At 52.4% G+C, this 23,006-nt stretch overlaps 1 protein-coding gene across 5 annotated transcripts in view; it reads right to left on the reverse strand.

Annotated features, from left to right (window-relative positions):
- Positions 1-23,006, reverse strand: part of BIN3 (bridging integrator 3) — a 52,670-nt gene that overhangs the window by 5,091 nt on the left and 24,573 nt on the right. For all 5 annotated transcript variants that reach the window (XM_021073387.1, XM_021073390.1, XM_021073389.1 and 2 more), the window contains exons 2-6: positions 16,943-16,991; positions 9,747-9,787; positions 9,287-9,348; positions 5,897-6,033; positions 5,357-5,397 (exon numbers count right to left, since the gene is read on the reverse strand). In XM_021073387.1, the coding sequence (XP_020929046.1) occupies positions 5,357-5,397; positions 5,897-6,033; positions 9,287-9,348; positions 9,747-9,787; positions 16,943-16,991 (330 nt within the window). The remainder of the gene's footprint in view (positions 1-5,356; positions 5,398-5,896; positions 6,034-9,286; positions 9,349-9,746; positions 9,788-16,942; positions 16,992-23,006) is intronic.

Here is a 23,006-nt window from a genome sequence, read left to right on the forward strand (position 1 = left end):
CTGAGAAGCGTGCAGATCAAGCTTCTGCCCAACATCTTCCCTCACAAAAGTGAGAGAACTGAAGCCAGAGAGATGACATAGCCTGTCCTAGCTCCCAGGCAGGCAATGATGGTCAGCAGAGAACTCGTGTCCCTGCTCCCCATCTGACACCTCTGCACCATGTCATGCGGCCACCAGCAGGTGACAGAACTGCAATCAAAACCTTCTGTATTTTTTTCTTGGCCGCACCTGCACCATGCAGAAGTTCTCGGGTCACTGATCAAACCTGAGCCACAGCAGCGACCACGCCAAATCCTTAACCACTAGGTCACCAGGGAACTACCAAACCTCCCGTATTACTCAGCCGTAAAAAAAGAATGAAATAATGCCATTTGCAGCAACATGGGTGGACCTAGAGATTATCGCACTAAGTGAAGTAAGTCAGAGAAAGACAAATAGCATATGATATCACTTCCATGAGGAATCTAAAATGATACAAAAGATCTTATTTACAAAACAGACACAGATTCACAGACAGTGAAAACAAACGAATGGTTACCAAAGGGGGGATAAATTAGGAGCTTGTGATTAATAGATACACACCGCTATATATAAAAGAGAGAAACAAGGCCCTACTGTAGAGCACAGGCAACTATGTCCACTGTCTTATAATAACTTGTAATGGAAAGGAATCTGCAAAAGAATATATATGTGTGTGTGTAACTGAATCATTTTGCTGTACACCTGAAACTAACACAATGTAGTAAATCAACTCTATTTCCATAAACCACCACCACCACCTCCTGCTCCGGGCCTACTGCACCAGCTCTGTGGGAAAAGCAGGAATCCTCATGTTCTCCTGCTGAAATAGCCAAACTGTCAAACCAGTTGTTTGAGAAGAATGACTCAAGAGCGCCTCGACAATACCAGGGCTAAAAGAACCACCGGGAGATGCTAGATTGGCCGTTCAGACAGGGCCGCAGCAGAGCTTCCGGCGTTTCTGGCCCCTGTGGGCATGATCTTTGTGACTGGGAAGGGCGACACGACCTTGAGGTGGACCCAGGGCGGGACCACATCCCAGGCAGAGATGCTGCATTTTCCTTGTTTAATGGGTGTGGGAAGGGGCCAGACAAACCGCAAGCAGGTTTTCTACAACTGGACAGGAAAAGATGGGGCAGCTTCCTTGAACGTGAAGCCTGAGGGGCGCGAGTGTCCATCGCACAGCTGGGAGCCTGAGAAGCGACTGGAGATCCAGCCTGGCCGGGATGACAGCGCCACAGCTGTTCAGGGGGTTGAGCAGCACAGAGTGGGGATCTCTGGGCCAGGAGCATCCCAGAGAAGATGACGACGGGGTGGGATAAAGGCGCTGCACATCTAGAGTCCACACGCCACGAGAGAAGGAAAGACTTCTGCCAGAGAAGAGAGAACATACACTTGACTGAAGCACCAAACGCCCCCAGCAAAGCTATAGACCCAGGCAGAAGATTTTGATGAAGCAAAGGGAGAGGCCACTAAAGTGGATTCTTCTAACTTACTGGGGTCTATAGTGGGCTCACTACGTAGGTGGAGGTGCTACTGTGGGGCCAGAGCATCCGCTCTCCAAATCCTCCATCGTGGCCACCCCCCCCCCACCAAAACCCAAATTAATACCTGAACGACTGATGTGCCAGGCAGAAGATGTAGGCCTACTCTGCGCTGTGCACACTGGACCAGCCACCTCTAGGACACGTCCCACTGGGACAGGGCAGACCATGATCATCGGGAGGAGCTGGACTCACTTCGCTGCTCTGGCCTCGGGCGGTGCACTTGCGAGGGGCGCCCCTCTCCCTCCTGGCCCAGAGGCATGTGGCTCAAGGCAGCAGCGTTGGTTGGGTCTGAGAAGCTATCACATCACCTCCCTCTGCCCCTTAACTAGACAAGGGCCACTAGTAGCTTCCCTGATTCTCGGCTGGGTGGCCCCAGTGCCTGGGCCTCTGGCTGCCCAGAGAGATGCTGGGTAAGGGCCAGCACAGCAACAGAACAAGGACAGGAGGCCTCACCTTTGGCCCAGGGCCATCACCTTGGCTCACATGCTCAGGAAGGAGGCCACCGCAATGAAGGAAGCCACGTGTGCGGGGTGGCCTGCGGCTCAGGACAGGTCTCCCGGCCCAGGTCGGGCAAGTCATGCCTCTGACCCCAGCAGCACGCGTACCTGTGTCCTAACCCTCTTCTCCCAGCTGTCAACCAGGCTTTATTTCCAGGGCCAGGGGTGGATAGACCGGGAAGGCTGACTGAATGCAGGGACTTGGGAGCAAAAGCCAAGCCCAGGCCGGGTCCTGAGCAGAGGAGGAAGGCATGGAGCCAGGGCCGACAGATTTCCGGGCAACCTCAGGGGATGGGTGTGTCTACGGGACACTACCTTCAGCCTTCTGGAAGCAAGACCACCTGTCCTCTGCCGGGAGGAAGTGGCTGCAGCCGGAACTGATCCCAGCTGCTCTGTGAGACGCTCCAGGAAAAGCATTTCTTCACCATGATAACTCCCACTTCTCACAATAGTCAAACTCAGAGGCCGCGGAGCGCCCAGCTCGCTCAGTTCATTGCTGTGAGTAGGAATCCCTTACCGCCTGGGTGGCTGTGGGAACCCCAGGGGCAGGAGACACACCCTTCTGACCTTAAGCAGGGCAACTGAGGTCTGCACGGAAGATCAGACTGTAATCAAAGGTGGCTGACGACAGCGGGGGCCTCTGTAACTCCTGGCTCAGGTCACCGCCCCACTGAGGCCCCCTCCTCTTTTTCGACTTAGTGGTAACAGGAAGAACTGTTCTGTTCTTAGCAGTTTTTACTTGGCAGTAACAGTAAGAGCTCTGCGGCTGTTGCTGGGTGGGAGAGGAGCTCCAGGCCGCAGGACCCCCTCGTGTGCTGCCTCTCCCCTGGCTGCAGGGAGGGAGGACAAGCACAGGCTGATCCAGTGACTGGACCCTCCCAGATGTGCCCCTGGGACCCTACAGGGAACCTGACTTTGCCTGACACGATGGGGGGACCAGCTCTCCCCGAGGTGCCAAGCCTGCCCTTTGGCTGGGCTGCCACTAAGAAATAAGGCTGTGGGTCAGAGCCGCCTGCTCTGTGCCCGGCGTTCCCCTGGAAATCAGGGGCAAGGAGTCCCTCGGCCAGGACCCCAGGAGGCACCCTGCCCCCGCACACAGCCCGTGACATCCCCCGCCCTGCTCCCGAGCGGGGCTCTGCCATTTTGCAAGTTCAACTCAGAGGGACTCAGAGGCGAGGCCTGGCCGAGGCTGGGCTGCCCTCCCGCCTCCTCACACTGCCCCGGTTGTTATTCTGGCCCCTTTTCTCGAGATTGCATCCTGGCTTCCACACCACATTCTGAGCTCCTAAAGTCTGAATCAGATCTACCCTCAAAGGGAGGACCGGGCTGGGCCTAGCCCAGGCGCTCGCTGCAGCTCTGCTGTCTCTGGCTTGTCCTAAGCCTGGACAACAAACACCTCCCCTGGGGGAGCGTGGGGTGAAGAGGCAGCGAGAGGCGGAGGGAAAGGGGGGAGGGAGGCCGGCTGGGAGGTGGGCTGGGAGCAGCCGGCCCTGGTGGGGAATGCCTGCCATTCCTCAATCTGTGCCCACACAGCCGGGATCTTCCACCCACCAGGAAGGGGAAATTGAAAGCATCCCCATCCGACCATGTGAACGCGGCCCAGAGATGGGGGGATTAGAGGCCGAGCCCCCTGGGGGGAGGCTGGGGGCGGCCGGGTGGCCATGTGGTGATATTCCTCATCAGGGGACAGGAAAGCTGCAGGTTCCTGTTTCCGGTGCTGGGGTCCCGGGGAGCGTTTCTCCTGGCAAGAGGCGGCAACAGGCAGTGCCGGCCTGGTGTGGTTGCAGGAGATCGCATGTCGCCACGGGATGCAGGGAAGCCAGCCGGGCAGGCGGGCGGGCTGGGGGGCTCACGCAGAGGTCAGCGGATCTGCAGCGGAGGTGGTGCCCGCCCCCTCAGCCACTCGCCCACCTTCCTGGCAGGTGGTGGGCTGCTGGGTGGTGGGAAGCAGCCGGGATTTCTCTCCATTTGGCTCCAGAAGCCAGGCATCAGATTTCGAGGCCGCCTCGTTGGTTGTGAAATCGAGGCAGGAGTCAGTCCCCCAGTTCTGCAGGCTGGTGTCCCCTGCCTAGCTCTGCCAGCCAGGGGTGTCCACGGCAGCCTCCGTGGCAGCCCCCTGGACTGCCGTGGGCAGGGGCCGCTCTGAACCCTCAGGCCTGGAGTCCGGGTCAGAGAGCCACAAGCAGCAAGCCCCTTCCAGCACCACCCCGCTGAGCTACCAGCCTCCTCAGTGCCCGGCTCCTCATGTGACCTGTGCCCTGGGGCTGAGGAGAGGAGGAGTGGGGCAAAATCCCTGTGGGCTGGGTTCAGCCTCCCAGCCATGGCTGAGCCTCCAGACAGCCCAGCTCAGAAAGAGCTTCCCCAACCCCACCTCTTGGACCCAAACAGGGAACAAGAGCTCAACAACTCCATCACCAGGGCCGGAGGATCCAAACCTGCTCTCTTCATCTCCCTCCAGGCCCTGATCCAGGCCGAATAGTAATTAGCAGAGACTCATTACCCAGGCCCTGGCGAGGCAACTGCTAGGGACCACCACAGACGAGGTAATAGAGTGCAGCTGCCGGGCTGGAGCGGGAGCCTTTCTAGGTCAGGCCGGGCTGGGAGAGGCCAGGGAGGAAGACAAAGTGATTCGGAAGCTTCAAGGCAATGTTCCTGCCCATGCCCCCACCCCACCCCCCGGCCCCCCTGTTTTATTGCCTGCCCCCGCCAGGGGACCCGGGGAATAGGCCTGTCTGATCACTGACCAGCGCCGCGGACAGAAGACGCGTCTCACAGAAGAGTTTCTGACCCCGACAGGTCAGGAGTCAGGGGACCTTCCCAGGCGGGACCCTGCTGCTGCTCCCTTCCCCGTGTGCGGCCGCCCCCACATTTCAAAAGCCGAGTGCTGCAGGCAGCTGCTCTCCCAATCCGGCTGAGCGAGATGAAAGGCCTCGCTCATCCCCACGGAGGGCTGCCAAGATCTCTGCTAGCTTAACTCGGCAAGCCCTGCTCCCGTGGGTCCTCAACCGGGAACAAAGGGACAACCGCGGAGTGACCACAGGAGTGCCGCTGGCCTCCGTGGCGCATCAGAAGGGCCCTGCCATCACTGAGCACCTGGCGAGGTGGGTGCTCTGGGCTACCAAGAGTGTCAGTCCCGGGACACAGATCGGGCAGCTGATGTCCCCTGGCAGGTCTCGTCTGCCCCTCGTGAGTCTGGGGCCAGGTTGCTAAAATGATATTCGGTCCCCAAGTGGCTGGGTGACCTGCCTTTCCAGTAAGTGCCCCAAGGCCCGTGATCCCCCGACTTTTACTCACTTTTTTAAGGGCTCAATCACGGTCTTTTGTATCTGGTTCACCTGTCAAAAGAAAAACGCAATGGTATCAAAACTGGGGGGAGTCAGATTCTTTCCAAAAGGTGAGGCTCCAAGTTCCTGGGAAGAGAAGGATGTCCTGCCAAGGGCCCCCTGAGAGTCCTGGGCAGGGAGGGACACCCCTAACTGCCCTGGAGTGACGCAGAGATGACGACCGGGGAGCCTGAAGGGTGCGAGGAACAACACCCAGGTCAGTCATCCTGCCAGCTGCTGTGTGCCGAGGCCGACGACAGCCTGGCTCAGCGAGGAGGCTGGGCGGGCAGACCCAGGTGTCCCTCACAGCCTCACAGTGGGTGAGGCGAGCTCATGGGTGCCCTGAAACCCCCAGGCTGGGGCAGGAGGCCAGAAAAGTTCCCAGGGTGGGGCACACAGGCCTCAGGTGGCTGAGGGCACCCAGAGAGGAGGCTGATCCTCCTTAAGGACCCCATGGGGTGCTCCACCCAGAAAGAAGCCTCGAGAAGGAGGAGACCAAGACCCCAGTCACCTTTTCCTGGTTGAAGGCATCCATCCGCTTCATGGCCGTGTCCAGGGCTGTCACCATGTTCAGAAAGTCCTGGTCTTGCTCGCAGAGGGGGTTGGAGAGCAAGTCCAAGGATATTTTCACAGCGGATTTGGACATGGCTATGAGAAGTCAAAGCTTAGTGAACAGATGAAGGTTTCAAGGTCCTGTCCTCAGGACTCCCTGTCCTCCCGGGGGGGGGGCAGAGGCCTGCACTCAGAAGACCTCCACCCCCAGCACAGGCCACAAAAACTACGCAGTTCCAACAGAGTTGTGGGACGCTGGTCCGTACTGCATAGTGTGCATTCCTGATGCCGTTAATGTCCATCTGAGGCTGTTCTGGGTAGTTCCTTTGAGCAGATTTACCTGTTGTCATGATTTAATTTGCTAAACTCTGGCTTACGACAGAATCACTAGGGTGGGAAGCTTTAAGAAATGCATGTTTCTGGAGCTCCTGTTGTGGCTCAGCCCCAACTAGTACCCATGAGGATGCAAGTTCGATCCCTGGCCTTGCTCAATGGGTTAAGGATCTGGCGTTGTGGTGAACTGTGGTGTAGGTCACAGACAAAACTCCAATCTGGCGCTGCTGTGGCTGTGGCATAGGCTGGCAGTTGTGGCTCCGATTCCACTCCTGGGAACCTCCACATGCTGTGGGTACTGCCCTAAAGATTAAAAAAAAAAGAGAGAAGAAAAGAAATGGATTTTTCTAGCTCACAAGACTTATTTCAGTAAGTCTGGAATCCAGGAATATGCATTAAAAATAAATAAATCAATCTCCAGGTGGTTTGGACATGAAGCTTGGTTTGGGACTTCCTCACAGAAAGAGTAACAGGGTAGCTACACCAGGGAGGCGAACTTGCCACACAGGGTTAGAGACAAGATTTAGGTTTTGTGGGCCACAAGGGTTTCTGCTGCAACAACTCAACTCTGCCACAGGCGATACCCAAAGAATGTGTGGTGTGTTCCAGTAAAACTTTACGGCCAAAACTAAGCTGGATTTGGTGTGGTGAGGCATCCTGTTGGCAGCTTTGGCGTTCTTGGTTTTGTAGAAGTTTCAGGTCTCCACTACTGGCAAACAAAATCCTAGAGGGGCGGGAAGAGGCTGGAGAGAGGCCATGTTTGCTCCAGAGTGTCTGTACCAGCTTCGCAGTCTCAGGGGAAAACCGGTTTTTGAGGGTATTTCTTACTATTTCATGTCATTAAATTTAAGACGCTGCCAACTGTAAGACACACCATTATTGTATAAACCATTAAGAAAGAAAACAAAATGGTGCCAATTAGAGCAGGATACACTATCAAGTGTTACAGTGCCTCGATTTCTCTTGTATCTGGAAGTGTGCTGCAGTCCGCCAGCCAAAGGGAAGAACATAAAAGACGACTGGAAATGTAAACTTCCCAGAGATGTTGAAGCATTGGAGGGAAAAAACCTCAAGATCTCGAAAGTGAGTTTGTGGGCAAGCTCTCATGGAACAGACAGCATAATGAAAAGACAAAAAAGCCTGGACAAAACTGGAAATATTTTTGAAAAATTTTCCTTTTTTTTTTTAGCTTTTTAGGGCTGCATTCGCGGCATATGGAGGTTCCCAGGCTAGGGGTCCAATTGGAGCTACAGGCACCGGCCTACACCACAGCCACAGCAACTCGAGATCCAAGCAAGTCTGCGACCTTCACCACAGCTCACAGCAACGACAGATCCTTAACCCACAGAGCAAGGCCAGAGATCGAACTCGCAACCTCGTGGTTCCTAGTCAGATTCGTTTCCACTACGCCATGACAGGAACTCCTCTTCCACTCTTTTTTTTTTGGGCCTTTTTAGGGCTGCACCCATGGTGTATGGAGGTTCCCAGGCTGGGTCCAATTGGACCTACAGCCATCAGCCTACGGCACAGCAACGCCAGATCCAAGCCACGTCTGTGATCTACACCACAGCTCACGGCAACACTGGATCCTTAACCTGCTGAGTGGGACCAGGGATCAAACCCACAACCTCGTGGTTCCTAGTCGGATTGGTTTCCACTGCAACACAATGGGAACTCCCTCTTCCACTCATTTTAATAGCTGAGGAAAAACTACCCAAAAGCTTAGGGTTTGGGAGGGTAGGCTTTTCAATTTTCCTTTTCTTTCCTAAAGTTGTCACATCTTCATGCTATTGTCTCTGCTAGAACCATGCGAAGTCCATCAATAGCAGTGTCCGTGGGGTGGCATTGGGCCTGATCCCCCACCCCCAGACACCACTGGCCTCTGTGAACGGAGCAAGGCGCTGTGGCCTCCATGCTCCTCCTCAGCTCACACCCCTCCTGCTGCCTCTACAGGAACAGGGGGTGGGCGTGATAGGCCCAGCACAATCTGGGATGCTGCGAGACTTGGAACCTTGGAGAGCATGAGGTTCTGGGATCCTTCGTGGGTCTCTGGAGCCCTAATGCAACCTTGGAGGGGAGGGTCAACAAGGACCCGGCAGGCACCCACTTGTTTTATTTTGAACCCACAGCCTCAGCAGCAGCTAAGGAGTTTCTAAGACCAGAAAGGGATAATGTGATTCCCCTCAAGTGCCTGGAGCAGTGGTTTTCAACGTGGGGCTCCTGGAACAGCTGCATCTGCACTGCCTGGGAACTCGTTAGAATCAAGATTTTTATCACCCAGAGCTGATGAATCAGAGTCTGGGGGTGGGCCGGGTGAGCCGCACAGCAGCGAGCCCTCAGCGACTCTGAAGCACCAACCACCAGCCTGTGAGGCTCCCTGGTCTGGACTAGGGGGCATGGGCACCACTGCTTCTGCTCACACTCCACTTCCGACTGGGGGCAGAAGCAGCCCCTTCATCCCGATTTCCTTGTTACAAACCTACACTCTCTACAGCCAGCCTGTACATCATGGATGACGTTCTCGTCCTTCCATTCGTGCTCTGAGAGTGCAGTTGTGTGCAAAAGCAAAAGGAAAGGAGGCACAGGTCACAGCTCCTCCCTGCAGGAAAGGCCGTGGGGAGCCTCAAAGAAAGATGGAATCCAGACCCAGAACCAACTACAAAACAAACAACGGACGGGCTCAAAATCAGACCCGCGGCTCGCAACACCCAGTTTGGAGATGCCAGGGACTAGGAGCAGGGGCGGTTACGGCCAGACCTGCCCCCACCCTCTGGATGAACCCTGGCGGGGGCTGCAATGGCACAGGCCACAGGAGCTGCCCTTCACCCACTGGTGGCTGCTGCTCCAGGGAAAGGGCTACGTGGTGATCCGCTAAGTGAAGAGTGACCTCAGGCCACTTCTCAGGGACATCTACGGGGCACTCACTTCAAAGCCAGACCTAAAGGGACTGAGCGAGGAGGATGCCCACCTCTGAACACCGCTGCCCCTCCCCGGGCCTGGGGGTCGGGTCACCTACCCAGGTCAGCATCCGTGCTCTTCTTCAGGTCCTTCTGCAGCCGCTTGGTCTGCTCCTCCAGCCTGCAAGGGAGGGGCACGGGTCTGGGGACCTGGCATTGCCCACCTGCTTCTGCCCCATCTGTCTGCCCACCTGAGCCGTACCTCATATTCAGGGTTACCCGCCAGGGTTGGGGGGCTGCCCCGTGAGGATATTCCCACTGAATGAAGGGCCGCTGAGAGCTGGTGCAAGGCCATGACCCCAATGGCGAGTTAGTAACTATCACACACCCACCACTCAGGGGAGAATTCTGGTGAAATGCGCTGCCCTCCGCTCCCAGGATGCTCACGGGGCAGAGGAGGAGCCCATGATGGATGCTCAGTGGATGAGGCAGTGCAGGAAGCAGACCGGGCACAAGGCTCTTTTCCTTCCCGAGCGGCAGCACACCCCCACCCCCACCCCCGTGGGGTTTGACACTCACTGCTGCAGTTTTCCATACTCCCTTTCAAAGTCTCTCTCCACCTGTAAGGAGAGAGATAACTCAATCGCTGGAGGAATGACAGCAGGCTGGAAAAAATCTACCAGTCACAAGAAACTCCCTCCATGCCCTCCTCCAGTCTGCAGAAAACAACACGGTCCTATCCATACAAGCACCAGCACATCATTCACGACACAGGATTCCTGTGTTCCCAATTAACTGATTTAGGGTGAAAGACTCTCCTCCCAGATGGGCCAGGCAGGCAGGTACCAGCGGATCGCGGCTCTGTTCTTCCACCACGGCGGCAGGGAGCAGGGCTGGGCTGTGCTCCTGCGTCTCCCCTCCCCTGGGGGGTTAGGCAAGGTGCTCAGAGTGTGGCTGAAACTCTCTGGGGAGGAGGCGGGGCACTGAGGAAAGCCAGCAGGTTAGAGTTTAGTCCTGTCCCTGCCACTCAGCAGCTCTGGAGCGGGAACCGGTCACCTCCCCTCCCAGCCCTGGTTTCCCCCCAAGTCCCGAACCTGCTAGGTTCTGTGTCAAGAGAGACCAGGCCTCTGTGTTCAGTGCACTGGGATGTACCCATTGCCAAAAGGATCATTATCCATGCAGGCGAGGCTCTTTAGATTCCGCATTATTATCAGGTTTCCCTGATATATATATATATATATATATATTAGGGCTGCACCCACGGCATATGGAAGTTCCAAGGATAGCTGCCAGCCAGCTTACACCACAGCTACAGCCACGGCAGATCTGATTTGTGTCTGCGACCTACACCACAGCTCACAGCAACACCAGATCCTTAACCCACTGAGTGAGACCAGGGATCAAACCCAGTCCTCATGGATACTAGTTAGGTTCTTAACCTGCTGAGCCATAACAGAAACTCCTTCCCTAATACTTAAACCAAGTAGCTATGAGCCCTGAACCAATTCTGCCGCCTCCACGACAGGTGCAGTCAGCAAAGTCGTTTGCACTTCTAGAGCCTGAATCTCCCCATCTGTAAAGTGGGGCCAGGCAGTGGTCTCAGGAAGTGGCCTGTGGAGTCCTGCAGTCCGAGGGCTGATAGGAGGGACTGAGCCCCAGCCTCTCCTTCAGAGGCTGTATGCCTCCCCCTGTGGCTTGTTGAGGCAGAGCCAGCTCACAGGCACAGAGTGCTCGCCACCCGCCCCTCTGACCTGCTTCCCCTCCACCACCCACCTGGCAGGCCGGTGTACTGATGGCCCTCACTGCACTGAGGTCCCTGGGACTGAGGAGGGGTGGTCTGTGCGAGATCACACTGCTAGCAGGCAGCAGGCCTGGGTCTGAACACAGGCCAGGTGACCTAGATCCCAGGCCTGTGCCCTTGACCGTCATTCTACCAAAGGGGGAGAAAGCAGTAGCTGACGAACCAAAGCCATGACCTCCGAGGGAACCTTCTTGCTGCTGCCCCGAGAGACTCCTGCTGGGGAGAGTCCGAAATCCTGTCCCTCCCTCATGCTCCAGGTCGGAGGTGAAGGAGTACAAATTTGCAGAAATCATCAAAGCCCCGTTGCCCCTTCATCAACAGGGCCCAGAATGAGTTTTCTAAAGCCCTGTTGGCCTCATGCTCCACGTTCGGGTTCAGGAAAATTCAACACAGTTGTAGACTGGCAGAACATCATTCAGGCCAATTATTTCACAGGATTATTTCACAGGACAAGTGAGGAGAAGAGGCTGGGGTGGGGAAGTGATTTACATAAGAATGCAGGGCTACTTCGCAGGGGGGCAGGGCTAGAATTCAGACTCCTAGTTCAGGCCTTTAAAACACAAATAAACAAAGACTCCCCCCAAAACTACATTCATTAATCTCACAAACACTTACTGAGTACCCCTTAAGTGCAATACGTTCTGCCAGGTGTTCTGGATATACTTGTGAATGAGACAGACATAAGGCCTTGGTAAGGGAGATAAACACCCCCCACCCCCACAACAGGACTGTGGGGAGACCCACTGAAGGCAGGGAAGGGCACAGTGAGGCCCCAGGCAGAGGACCTACTTAGCGCAGGTCCTCCTGTATGGAGACACCTTGCCTTCTGCATTTGGCTTGCTTTCTTCTTTCTTTTTAAATTTTAGGGCCTCACCCGCGGCATATGCAGGTTCCCAGGCTAGGGAGCCAATCAGAGCTACAGCTGCTGGCCTACACCACAGCCAGCCATTGCAACATCAGATCCGACCCACATCTGTGACCTACACCACAGCTCACGGCAACACCAGATCCTTAACCCACTGAGCGAGGCCAGGGATCGAACCTGTGTCCTCATGGATGCTAGTCAGATTCATCACTTCTGCTGCTGAGCCATGACAGGAACTCTGCCTTCCGCACTTGAACTGTACAACTTAGAAGCAGGAAGGCACAGTCTTTCCCTTACTTTTTGACCCTAACATCTGGGATCTTCTACAAAGCTGTGAAGTACAGTTCATCACTGGTGCCCCAGCCTCTGCCCTACAATTTTTCCTCTCTCTTCAACAGACCTACTCCTTCTCTAAATGGGAACCCAACATTTTCATCATCACTCTTCTTCCAATCTACCAAAAGATTCTCTTAAAAAAACACTGATGGAGTCCCCTCTGCCGGTCAAGGATCCAGCACTGCCACTGCTGTGGCTTGGGTGGCTGCTGTGCTGCAGGTTTGATCCCTGGCCAGGGAACTTCCGCATACCAAGGGTATAGCCAAAAAAAAAGAAAGAAGGAATTCATAATTCACTCCCACTAAAGTGCTTGTGCCTGATAAAAGATTAGTGTTACCTGCCTCAGGGGATCTGTAATTAGACAGGAATCAGAGTCTTAGCAGAAGGTCTAAATGGACTCCCCTGCGACAGCAGGTGGGAGGTTTGTTCTGGAGCATAGGGGCTTCTCCCCACCAGTCAGAGTCCACACTAAAGTTGATCTAATCCTTTCTCCAACAGAACTTCAGGGGAAGATGGCAGAGGCAAATGCGCAGAGACAGAGTATATGAACTCGGAGGCTAGATTAGAAACATTACCAACATTTTGAGCCTCAGTTTCTTTTCCAGTAAAATGGGATAATTTCATTTGGTCTCACCCCATGAGGACTTCAGGTGGCGGAGAAGGCAGCTGGGCTTGTCTGCAGGATTAATGAGCAGTGGGTGTGGCTCGCAGAGCATGGTGCCTAGCCCACGCACGGGGTCTCCTTGCTCCCCTCCTCTGCACTAGGTGCTGAGAGGATGGGGGGTCTGTAAACCTCTGGCAGAGAGGAGGTTGGCTGGCAGCTGGAATAAAGCTGGAGCCCTGCTCCTGGGGCTGCACCGGGGCATCTCTGCATGGCGCCCACCTCCTTTCTTGCTTCCTAGGATGTGACGGCTGAGCAGCCTTCACATCTTACAGGTAGTTTTTGCCAGAATGATGAAATTGAAATTAAGGACGCCCTGGCCAGAGTCCAGCTCTCGTGAAGATCAAGAGCACAGAGTAGGTGCCTGGGGAGGGGAGGGAGGCAAGGGCTCTCTTGCACAATCTCTGGTGTGCTGCGTGTGGGATGTCAGCAAACACCTGGGCTCCCTGGCTGCCAGTGCTGGGACTTGCACGGAGAAGGACCGCAGCTTTCCAACTGGCTGTCTCCCCTGGAAGTGGACAAGTGTGTCAGGGTGGGAACTCGATTCGTCCACTCTCTGTGCTCAAGGCCATCTGATGGCCTAAGAGAAGTTCAGGAATGCTTTAGCTCCTCTGCCTCCGGGGTCAGCTGGGGGCTGCTTCCATAGATCCTTGGTCCTGAGGTCTCTCTCCTCCACTGGGGAAAGATCTGAGAGGCACAGCACTGGGATTCTAGGCCCTCAAAGGATGGCTAAGGGGATTAAGGGACAGACTGAAGTCTCATTCCAAGGTATATCCATTCTGAGCCAAAAACAAAAGATCTGAACAGCTTTGGATGCTTGATGCCTTTGCCAAAAAGGCAACTGGAGCCCAGTCAACAATGCAAGTGTAAACACATGTGCGCGACTGTGTGCAGGTCAGGGTGGGCCGGGTCAGGCTGGCGAGGTCAGTGCGGGGAGGATCAAGCACCAAGACCGCCTCGGCTGCCCCTGCACTCACGGAGGCCCGGGGTGGCAGGAGGGGCTGTGCTACTTACAGCCTGTCCCCAGGGCCTAGGCCAGGATGGCACCTGGCAGGAGCTCGGTGGTTGTTAAGTGAGTAGAGGGCTAAGTCCCCACCCGCTTGTGCTCATGGTAAAGGGAAGGAGCCCAACTGGCAGGGCTGGCATTAGTTTTGTTTTGTTTTGTTTTAATTTTTTGGCTGAGCCCACGGCATGCAGAGGTTCCCAGGCCAGGGACTGAACCTGTGCCACAGCAATGACAAAGCTGGATCCTTAACCCACTGAGCCACCAGGGAACTCGGGGCCTGGCTTTAATCTTGGAACTAAGCTGAGCCAGATGGGAGTTGAGGCAGAGGGAGCCCTGGGGCTTCTGAGGAGCTCTTCTTCCAGGGCTGCTCGAGGTGGAAAGCAGCCTCCCTCTGGTTGTTACAAAGGATCCCTCCACTTTGCACGTGAAAACCTTTCTCAAGTGAAGGCTCGACCTGCCAGCACTCCCGTCTGCCTTGACTTCCTGGAGTGCCCGTGTGGCTGGCAATCTAGGTGTGTGCGAGACCCAGGGAGACAGACCCTGGCTTCAAAGAGCCAAGCCTTCCATCATCCCGATTACGGAGGGAGGTGCAGCTTCTCTTTATGGATGGGGCAGCGGGAGGGGACCAAGTAGGTGAAGATGGGGAGGTGGGGGAGTGCTTGTCCTTCCACGTCCATCCCAGTGGTCAGTGCTTGCAGAGAACGCGCCCTTCCAGCCAACGCCTTGACACTTCTGGAGTCTGCGTTAATAACCTGGGCCCAGGAGAACAGGGAGGGCAAAGGCACAATGCTGTCTTTGTGTCTGACAGTTGGGTCCCTTGAGCCAAAAACCTCCTGAAACTCCCTGAAGATAACATGAGCATTTCTTCCCATGACTGGGGTGCCACGGCTTCCAATAACCCAGGCAGCCACATCTGCTGCCCTCCCTGAAAGTGCCTAGACAGGAAAAACAGAGTGCGTCACCAGCGTTCGGGGGCAGCTGCCGGAGATGCTGAGACAACCGCACAGCCTCAGCCTGCCTGGGGGCCAGGAGGGGGCTTATGGGGTTGGGGGAGACTCTGAAGAGGCAGGGTCTTGCTACACATGCTTCAGTGCCTCTGGGGAGTCAAGGAAGCGAAGGACTCTATTCAAGCTGTAGGCTGGCTCCGATTCCGCGTGAGAGCTCAGTGGCCCAGCCTACCGTTTCTTTTCACTGGGGAATCTGGCTGCTTAGGACACGCTGTGTCCTTGGTGGATTAGAAAGAGTCAAGTCAGCGCTCTTCTCATCATGTTGTTAACATTTATAGAGGGCTCACTACGCGCCAGGCCCTGTGTTAAGTGCTTCATATGCACTTAGATGCAGAACATGTTGGCGACACGGGTACTAGCAGCAACCTCACTTTACCAAGGAGAAAACAAAGGCTCAGGGAGGTTGAACTTGCGTTAGGGTCACAGACAGCAAGGGGCAAGGCCAGGAGGGGAATCCAAGGAGGGAGCCTTCCAAACCCAGCTTCTTAACCACTCCTCGATGCCTGGCCTGTCTGGAAGAGCTGATGCCATGAGTTAGAGGACTACAGTTCCATCCCCAACAAGACGGATGTGAGGAAGCGAAGAGGGAGGCCACCGGGCCATCTATAGGCACTGGGTGTGTACATCTGCCCTTCCCCTGTGGAGTCCTGGCCACTAACTTCTCAGAGTAAAGGACCCAGAGAGCTTTCCAATAGCAAATTCAGGCAAAGATGCTAGTCACTGCATCCTAGCCTCTACTTCTTTTGAGGAGAACAAAAGCTATTTTGATAAAGGTTGGGGTGTTAGGAGAAATTTTTGTTTGTTGGTTGGTTTTTTGGTAGTGAGTGCTGGGAATTAAAGACCCTTCTGGAAACCACTTCCCTTTCAGATCTGCCCTGGATTAAACTCTGGAGACTGGGAGCCACACCCTCCCACTTCCTGGAGCAGGCTGGAGCCTGCCCAGATGCTTGGCGCTTCAGCTGCGAGCCTGCACAGCTGGTCAGCCTCTGCATGGGAGGTCAGCTCTGAGTCTGTCCTCCTCCTGCCTTTGCTTGAAAAAAAGGAGGGCTCTTTTAACATGAACCCATTTCCCTTTAAGTGACCTACCTTTGGATTTCCCAAAGATAGAGCCACTGTTCAGATGTGTGCTGGACTTCCCTTCCTGCCAAAGCCAGTTCTGAGTCCTGGGCCAAGGAAGGCCAAGGTTATTAAGACAAGAATTGTCAGCGGCTAGGATGACAGACAAGGGCCTCCACCAGGCTGACAGCGCCGGGCTTTCTGGAGCTGTCACGGTGAGAGACACTGTACAGATACAGTCTCCCGTGGTAAACCCTCACTCAGATTTGTGGGTGAGGAGCTGAGAGGCCACACTTGACCAGAAGGCCACAACCTCAGGAGGGCCTTGCAGCCTGAGTGGGGTCACATGAAGCAATGTAAAGAATACCGAACAGAGCCTCGAACTCGAATTCTACTCCCAGTTGTGTCAGAATAGGTTTATGACCTTAGTCACTGCAACTCCTTGGGCCTTGGTGTCCTCATTAGGAAAACTCAGGAGGCTGGAATGGATGACCTCTCAGGGTTTCCAGCTCTAATTTTCTAAGAATCTAGATTCTCTTCTCTTCCCATTGTGGAGATAAAATAGGGATAAAAACTGGGGGCTTACAAGGAGGTAGAATTTAATCACGACTCCTGCTGAGTGGCTCCAGGTCCTGGCTAAGAATGCGTTTAGCAGCAGAGAGAAAGGGACCTGGACATCATGGGAAAGTCTCCCGGCCTTTAACACTGCCTGAGGGGGCCTATGCTGCAGGAACCCTTTCTGCAAACTGCAGACGGCCACGCCAGGTCCCAGTAATGAATGGGCTGTTCAGAAGCAGGGTGTCTGTCCGTCCTCACCCACCTCTTTCACCTGCCCCTGGAGGAGAAGCGGCCCAGGCTGATCTGAGGGAAGAAAGTGTCCCAGGACAGGAGGTCCTGCAAGCCCCCGTCCGGGCGAGGTTCTACAGCAGCACGACTGGGAGTAACAGGCCCAGGGCCTGCCTCCCCAGCCCTACGCAGCACTGAGCCAGAGCTCCGGTTCTAAGCAAAGGCCACCGGAGTCTTGGAAAGAACTGGTTACTCACTGTTTTGGGGACAATCTGTTTCTTGGGCTGCCCAATCTTAAAAGGAATCCTGTAAGAGAAAGAGACAAGGAGGGGTGTTAGGAGAAATGGGGGCAAGATGTGGCTGAAAAGACTGGATGAGTATGGACCACTTCTCTCCGGAGGGTAGTGAGGAGTGGCCAGGCCCGGGCTCCAGGAGAATAGTCCTCCAGGGACAGTGTCAGATGGGGTGGCCCGAGCATCTTTCCTACTAATGGTGTGTTGTTTAAATACACTGCAAAGGTGAAGGCAGGAAAGACGAGATACTGCACAAATAAAAGTCACCAAAAGTCTGTGGCTTGAGGCTCAACTGGATAGCTGTCATCCTGGAAAATGCGCCTTTAAAAAAACACCACAAACCCCACTATCACCTGCATTAGGTGTTTCCCTACTTTTTGAGAGAGAGACAAACGGTGGAGGGCTTCTTGTGTGCCAGGGAAGAGGTGACAAATTGTAGGAGCAGCAAGGACTAGCCAGGCTGGGTTACTTTCTGCGAGAACTGACAATACCTAAATGAGGCTAGCTTGCAGAAGACTGAATCAAGCCCAAGTCTGCCTTGAACTTGCTGGGAAGCTCTGCAGCTCAGGATCCCTTCTTGGAACAAGAAGACAGCTTGGCATAATGGAAGGAAGGTCATGGCCTAGGAACCCAACCCCGAGCGCTAATCCTGCCTCCCTCTTGGCAGGTAATGACGGTGCTGGGACTTAATTTCCTGGTGAAATGAGGGGGTTAAACTGGATAATCTAGAAGCTTCCTTCAAGTGCTGCAAATTTTATACTCTTACAATTCTGAGAAGAATAACCAGGCTAGAAAGCAACCACAGTGCATCCCAACAGCCGAGGAGACGCAGGCTTCTCCTGGACCAGGTGGGAGTGAGTTTTGCACCCCTGGCTGGGATCAGCTCAGGGACAAGCTCTAGGGGTGCAGGCTAGGACTCCCCCCTTTTTTTTCTAAAGGGCTGCACCTGAGGCATATAGAAATTCCCAGGCTAGGGGTCAAATTGGAGCTGCAACTGCCAGCCTACGCCAGAGCCACAGCAACTCAGGATCCCAGCCACGTCTGCGACCTACACCAAAGCTCACAGCAATGCCGGATCCTTAAGCCACTGCGCAGGCCAGGGGTGGACCCCACATTCTCAAGGATACTAGTCAGGTTCATTACCGCTGAGCTACAACAGGAACTCCACGGACCCCTCTCACTGCTCTCTTTCCAGTGCTCAGGACCAGCCGACCTTCCATTCAAACCTCCCGCTGCACTGCTGCCCCCACCCCCTCCACCAGGCCCCTCCCTTCACACCCCCCTTTCCCAGAGCCTGGCTTCTCTTGGCTCACACTGACCAATACTGCTGCTAAACCTGATGGTATAATTAACCACCGATAATAACCCCAGACAACAATCTGGTTGAGAGGATGGGCCAGCCTGAGTCACAGCGGTTTAAATTTAATTTCTGGAGGACATCCTGTTTATTGTTAACCAAGCCCCGTAATTTGGGAGCGTTAACCCTTTGGGGGCTGGTGGATTCACGTGGCTTCTGTAAACAAATAATTTCTGGCTCTATAATTACCAGGGGGAACGGTAAGCCTTGAAACCAAAAAGGAAAGAAAAAAATGAAATTGCTGTTTCCCTTTCACAGACCTAAGGAGGAAAGGTTAAGGGGAGAGGCGCACCTTAGCCCTCGCGCCCTCCCCTTGGTACTCGTCCCCAAATCAGGGATTTGAGTTGACTGACACAATGGTTTTGGACAGCGAGCAAGTGCCCTCAAGGACCATTTTGGTGACAGTGCAAATGAGGTCCTGGTGGCATTGTGAAAAGATTGATCCTGTTCTGTGTGAGGCACGCTGCCATATAAAAAGCTCTAGACCAGCAATCAGAAACCCTGGTCTCTGCCTTTGACTCATTTCTTGAACAAACTATAAAAAAAAAAAAAAGTTGGACAAGACGGCCCTTTCAGCTTATCGCAAACGTGAATTCTAAACTGATTCTCCATTCCAAGAACATGGGCAGCAGGATGAAAATGCTAAAGACTCTTCAGAGCAGACTTCAAAGTGATTCTAACTTGGAGTCTAGTACTACAGATTAGATACAAAGAAATTGGGAATTTAGATTCCATTATTTGTGGTGCCACAGCCTCTCCCTAAATCTTAATTTAGAATCTCGGTATTTTTGGAACTGCAAGTTACCATAGAAATTTTTCCAGTTCAACCCTCTCATTTTATAGATGAGGAAGCAGATCTGGAGGGTTCAGTGACAAGCCCAGGGTCATTCAACGACAAGACCCAGAACAATCAAGGCTGTGACGACTTTTTTATTTTAAATTTTAATTAAAATAAAAAAAATTTTTTTGGTCTTTTTACGGCTGCATCTGCGGCATATTGAGCGTCCCAGGCTAGGGGCTGACTTGGAGCTGCAGCCGCTGGCTTACACCACAGTCACAGCAACGCAGGATCCGAGCTGCATCTGCAACCTACACCACAGCTCATGGCAACACCAGATCCTTAACCCATTGAGCGAGGCCAGGGATTGAACCCACGTCCTCACAGATGCTAGTCGGATTTGTTCACTGCTGAGCCACAACAGGAACTCCAAGGCTGTGACTTCTTGTCCAGTTTCTCTCTACTTAGAGTTTAATACTCTTTCACATGAATTTCTTACATGTATTTGAAACAAACAAACAAAAAAAACCATTTGATCAAAACACCTAATCTTATTTATGTTTGTCTTTTGTCCTTTTAGGGACGCACCTGAGGCATATGGAGGTTCCCAGGCTAGGGGTCTAATTGGAGCTGCAGCTGTCGGCCTACGCCAGAGCCACAGCAACATCAGATCTGAGCCACATGTGTAACCTACACCACAGGATCCTTAACCCACTGAGGAAGGCCAGGGGTCGAACTTGCAACCTCATGGTTCCTAGTTGGATTCATTTCTGCTGTGCCACTACGGGAACTCCCCAAACACCTAATTTTAAATTCTGTGTAATTTAGAAACGGTTCAGTTAAGAGACTGGATGGAGTTCCCTGGTGGCTCAGCAGGTTAAGGATCTGGCATTGTCACCGCTGTGGTGCAGGTTTAATCCCTGGCCCAGGAACCTCTGCATGCCACTGGTGTGACCCCCTCCCCCAAAAAGAGAGATTGGAAATGAAAGAGGACAGCGATATCGGGAGGAGGCTGGTGCTGAACTGGGCGCTTCTGCACAAATGAGAGATTGCATGAACAATGTAGATGGAACTAGGTCTTTCTCTGTAATTCCACTGCAGCTCCTGACAACCATCTATAACTTTATCATAAGATTTTGATATTCTGATTCTTTTCTAACTGATCTCTTCCAAAGCCATCTCCCTGTCGGCTAGAAGAATGGCCTTAAAAAAAAAAAAAAAAAAAAAGACAGCTTTTAATTGTAAAAGTTTCAGATTTACAGAACAGTTGTAAGGGCAGTACACTATCTCCATATACCCCACACTCGTTTCGCTTATCATTAACATTTCCTACTAGTAAGCCATCCTTGTCACAGTTAATCCATACTGAAATATTAAAGCCTATACTTTAATCAGATTCTCTTAGTTTTGACTTAAAGTCCAGCATTTGTCTACTGTTTTCTCATGGCTAGACTGGGGAGTGGGTCTGGGGAGGAGGAAGTAAAGTGCCATTCTCACCACATCACACTCTGGGCAAAAGCTAGCACCTTGCCTTGTTATTGTTGAGGTGAACCTCAGTCACCTGGTGGAAGGAGCCTTTCCCCAGGATTCTCCACTTACAGTCGCTCCTCACCCCCTCCCACACTCCCACCCCTCTCTGGAAGGAAGCCAGTAGGCACAGCCCACACTCAGGGAGTGGGAGTTATCCTCCACCTCTTTCTGGGCAGAGCTTTGCCTAAGCTATTTGGGATTCTGCATGGGAGATTTCTCTTCATTTATTCATTTATATCAGTATAAACACATAGATAGTTATTTTATATGGGTTGTAATCCAATGCTACTTCATTCTGTTGCTCAAACTGTTCCAGCTTTGGCCACTGGGAGCTCCTTCTGACATACATCTGTGGGGGGGGGGTGTGTGTGTTTGGTTTAGTGCTTTCTTATTTTCTGGACTACAGATGCTCCAGGCTCACTTTGTACATTTCCTGCTCCAGCCCTAGAACTGCGGAGGAAGTTCCTAAACCAGCAGCCACCATGCCTCTATAATATGGTCTCAACCTTCCTTTCAGTTTCCCTTCCCGTTTACCCAATACAACTACCCTGACTCAGCCAAGTGGCTATGCATTTATTTGCCAAATTCAGACTCCTTATAAGTAACTTCCTTCCCAAAACATGTTTTAGGGCCAACATGTCACGAATAATTTCATCAGGACAAAAAGCATAAAATGGTGACTGTCCAGGACACTGGGACATATGGCCCCCTCACCCATAGGAACAACTGTCCCGTCTCCTGGCGGCATCAGAGCTGTTCTGAACCTTGCTTATTTTCTTCCAAATGTCTATGACTTTATTTGGCCATTTAAAAATATTTTACCGGAATTCCCGTCGTGGCGCAGTGGTTAACGAATCTGACTAGGAACCATGAGGTTGCGGGTTCGGTCCCTGCCCTTGCTTAGTGGGTTAACGATCCGGCGTTGCCGTGAGCTGTGGTGTAGGTTGCAGACGCGGCTGGATCCTGCGTTGCTGTGGCTCTGGCGTAGGCTGTCCGCTACAGCTCCGATTCGACCCCTAGCCTGGGAACCTCCATGTGCCGTGGGAGCGGCCCAAAGAAATAGCAAAAAAAAAAAAGACCAAAAAATAAATAAATAAAAAAAAATAAAAATTTTACCTTGTACAGTTAATTACAGTTCATCTCTTTAAAAAGCAAAACATGCTCATCAGAAAAAGCGTGAGAAATACAGAAAACTCTAAAAGAGAGAGAAAAGGAGAGAGGAAAAAGAAGAGAAGAAAAAGGAAAAAAACAAACACCCCAAATAGCCCACAGTCTCATATCAAAAAGATAACCAAGGTTAATATTTTGGTGTTGATTATTTTTTACACATTTGCAGGAAGAAAAAAACCTGGAGCAAATGTGCTGAATGTTAGTACTGGTTAATTCTGGGTGGTGAGAATATGATTACTGTTTTCTTCTTTGCACTTTCCCTATTTTTCAAATGAACTAAAAAAAACCCAAAAAACAAAAAAAAAAACCCTTAAGTTTTTCCCTTTACTATAAAAATAACACCTGATGAGTGTCAAAAACTTGGAAAACCACAAGGGACACACACACACACACACACACATTCCCAAAGAGAAAAAGCAATGCCCCAAATCTCAGTGTATACACATATACATGGACGTATGTATAGTATATGAACACTCACACAACTTTTAAAAAGCGAAAGCAACATGTATTATGAGTATTCTTATGTGCCAATACATGGGCTTCATCCGCCTGACTTTTGCATTAATCAACTGTACCACTGGTTTTATTTTTGGAACCCATACTGCTTACTGAATGTCATTTTAACTATTTCAAATTTTTCTTCTATTATAAACAAAAACAAGTGGCTAAATCTTTGGGCACATCAAGGATTAGTCACATAGGATAAATCCTTTGTATTAGTATTGCTGGGTCAAAGGATGTATGTGGGTTCAAGGCTTTAATTCATTTGCCAAATTGCTCCAGAGATAAAATGAAACATTTACATTTATTAAAGCATTGAAATAGTTTACATTTTGCCACCAGCCCTTTGGCTGGTATATCAGGATTTTTTTTTTTTTCTCCTGGCTTAGTGTTCACCTTTCCCTTTTGTACCTGTGTGTGTTTAATGCAACAGGAGCTTTTAATTAGTATGAAGTCAAATTGACCAAATCTATTTTCCCGCCATGATGTCTTCTTTCAGTGTCATACTGAGAAAGACCTGCCTCTTCCATCCCAACATAGAAAAATTCATCTGTATTTATTACCCTTACTATTTCCTTCTATTAATCCAAGTTTTGCTCTTATCAAAGTTATACATGTATACAGTTTAACAAGGTTACAACATATGCTAAGTAAAACATTAGCTTCTAGGACCCCCAATCTCACTTGCC

The sequence above is a fragment of the Sus scrofa genome, chromosome 14 (assembly GCF_000003025.6).
Source record: "Sus scrofa isolate TJ Tabasco breed Duroc chromosome 14, Sscrofa11.1, whole genome shotgun sequence".
Classification (NCBI taxonomy): Eukaryota; Metazoa; Chordata; class Mammalia; order Artiodactyla; family Suidae; genus Sus; species Sus scrofa.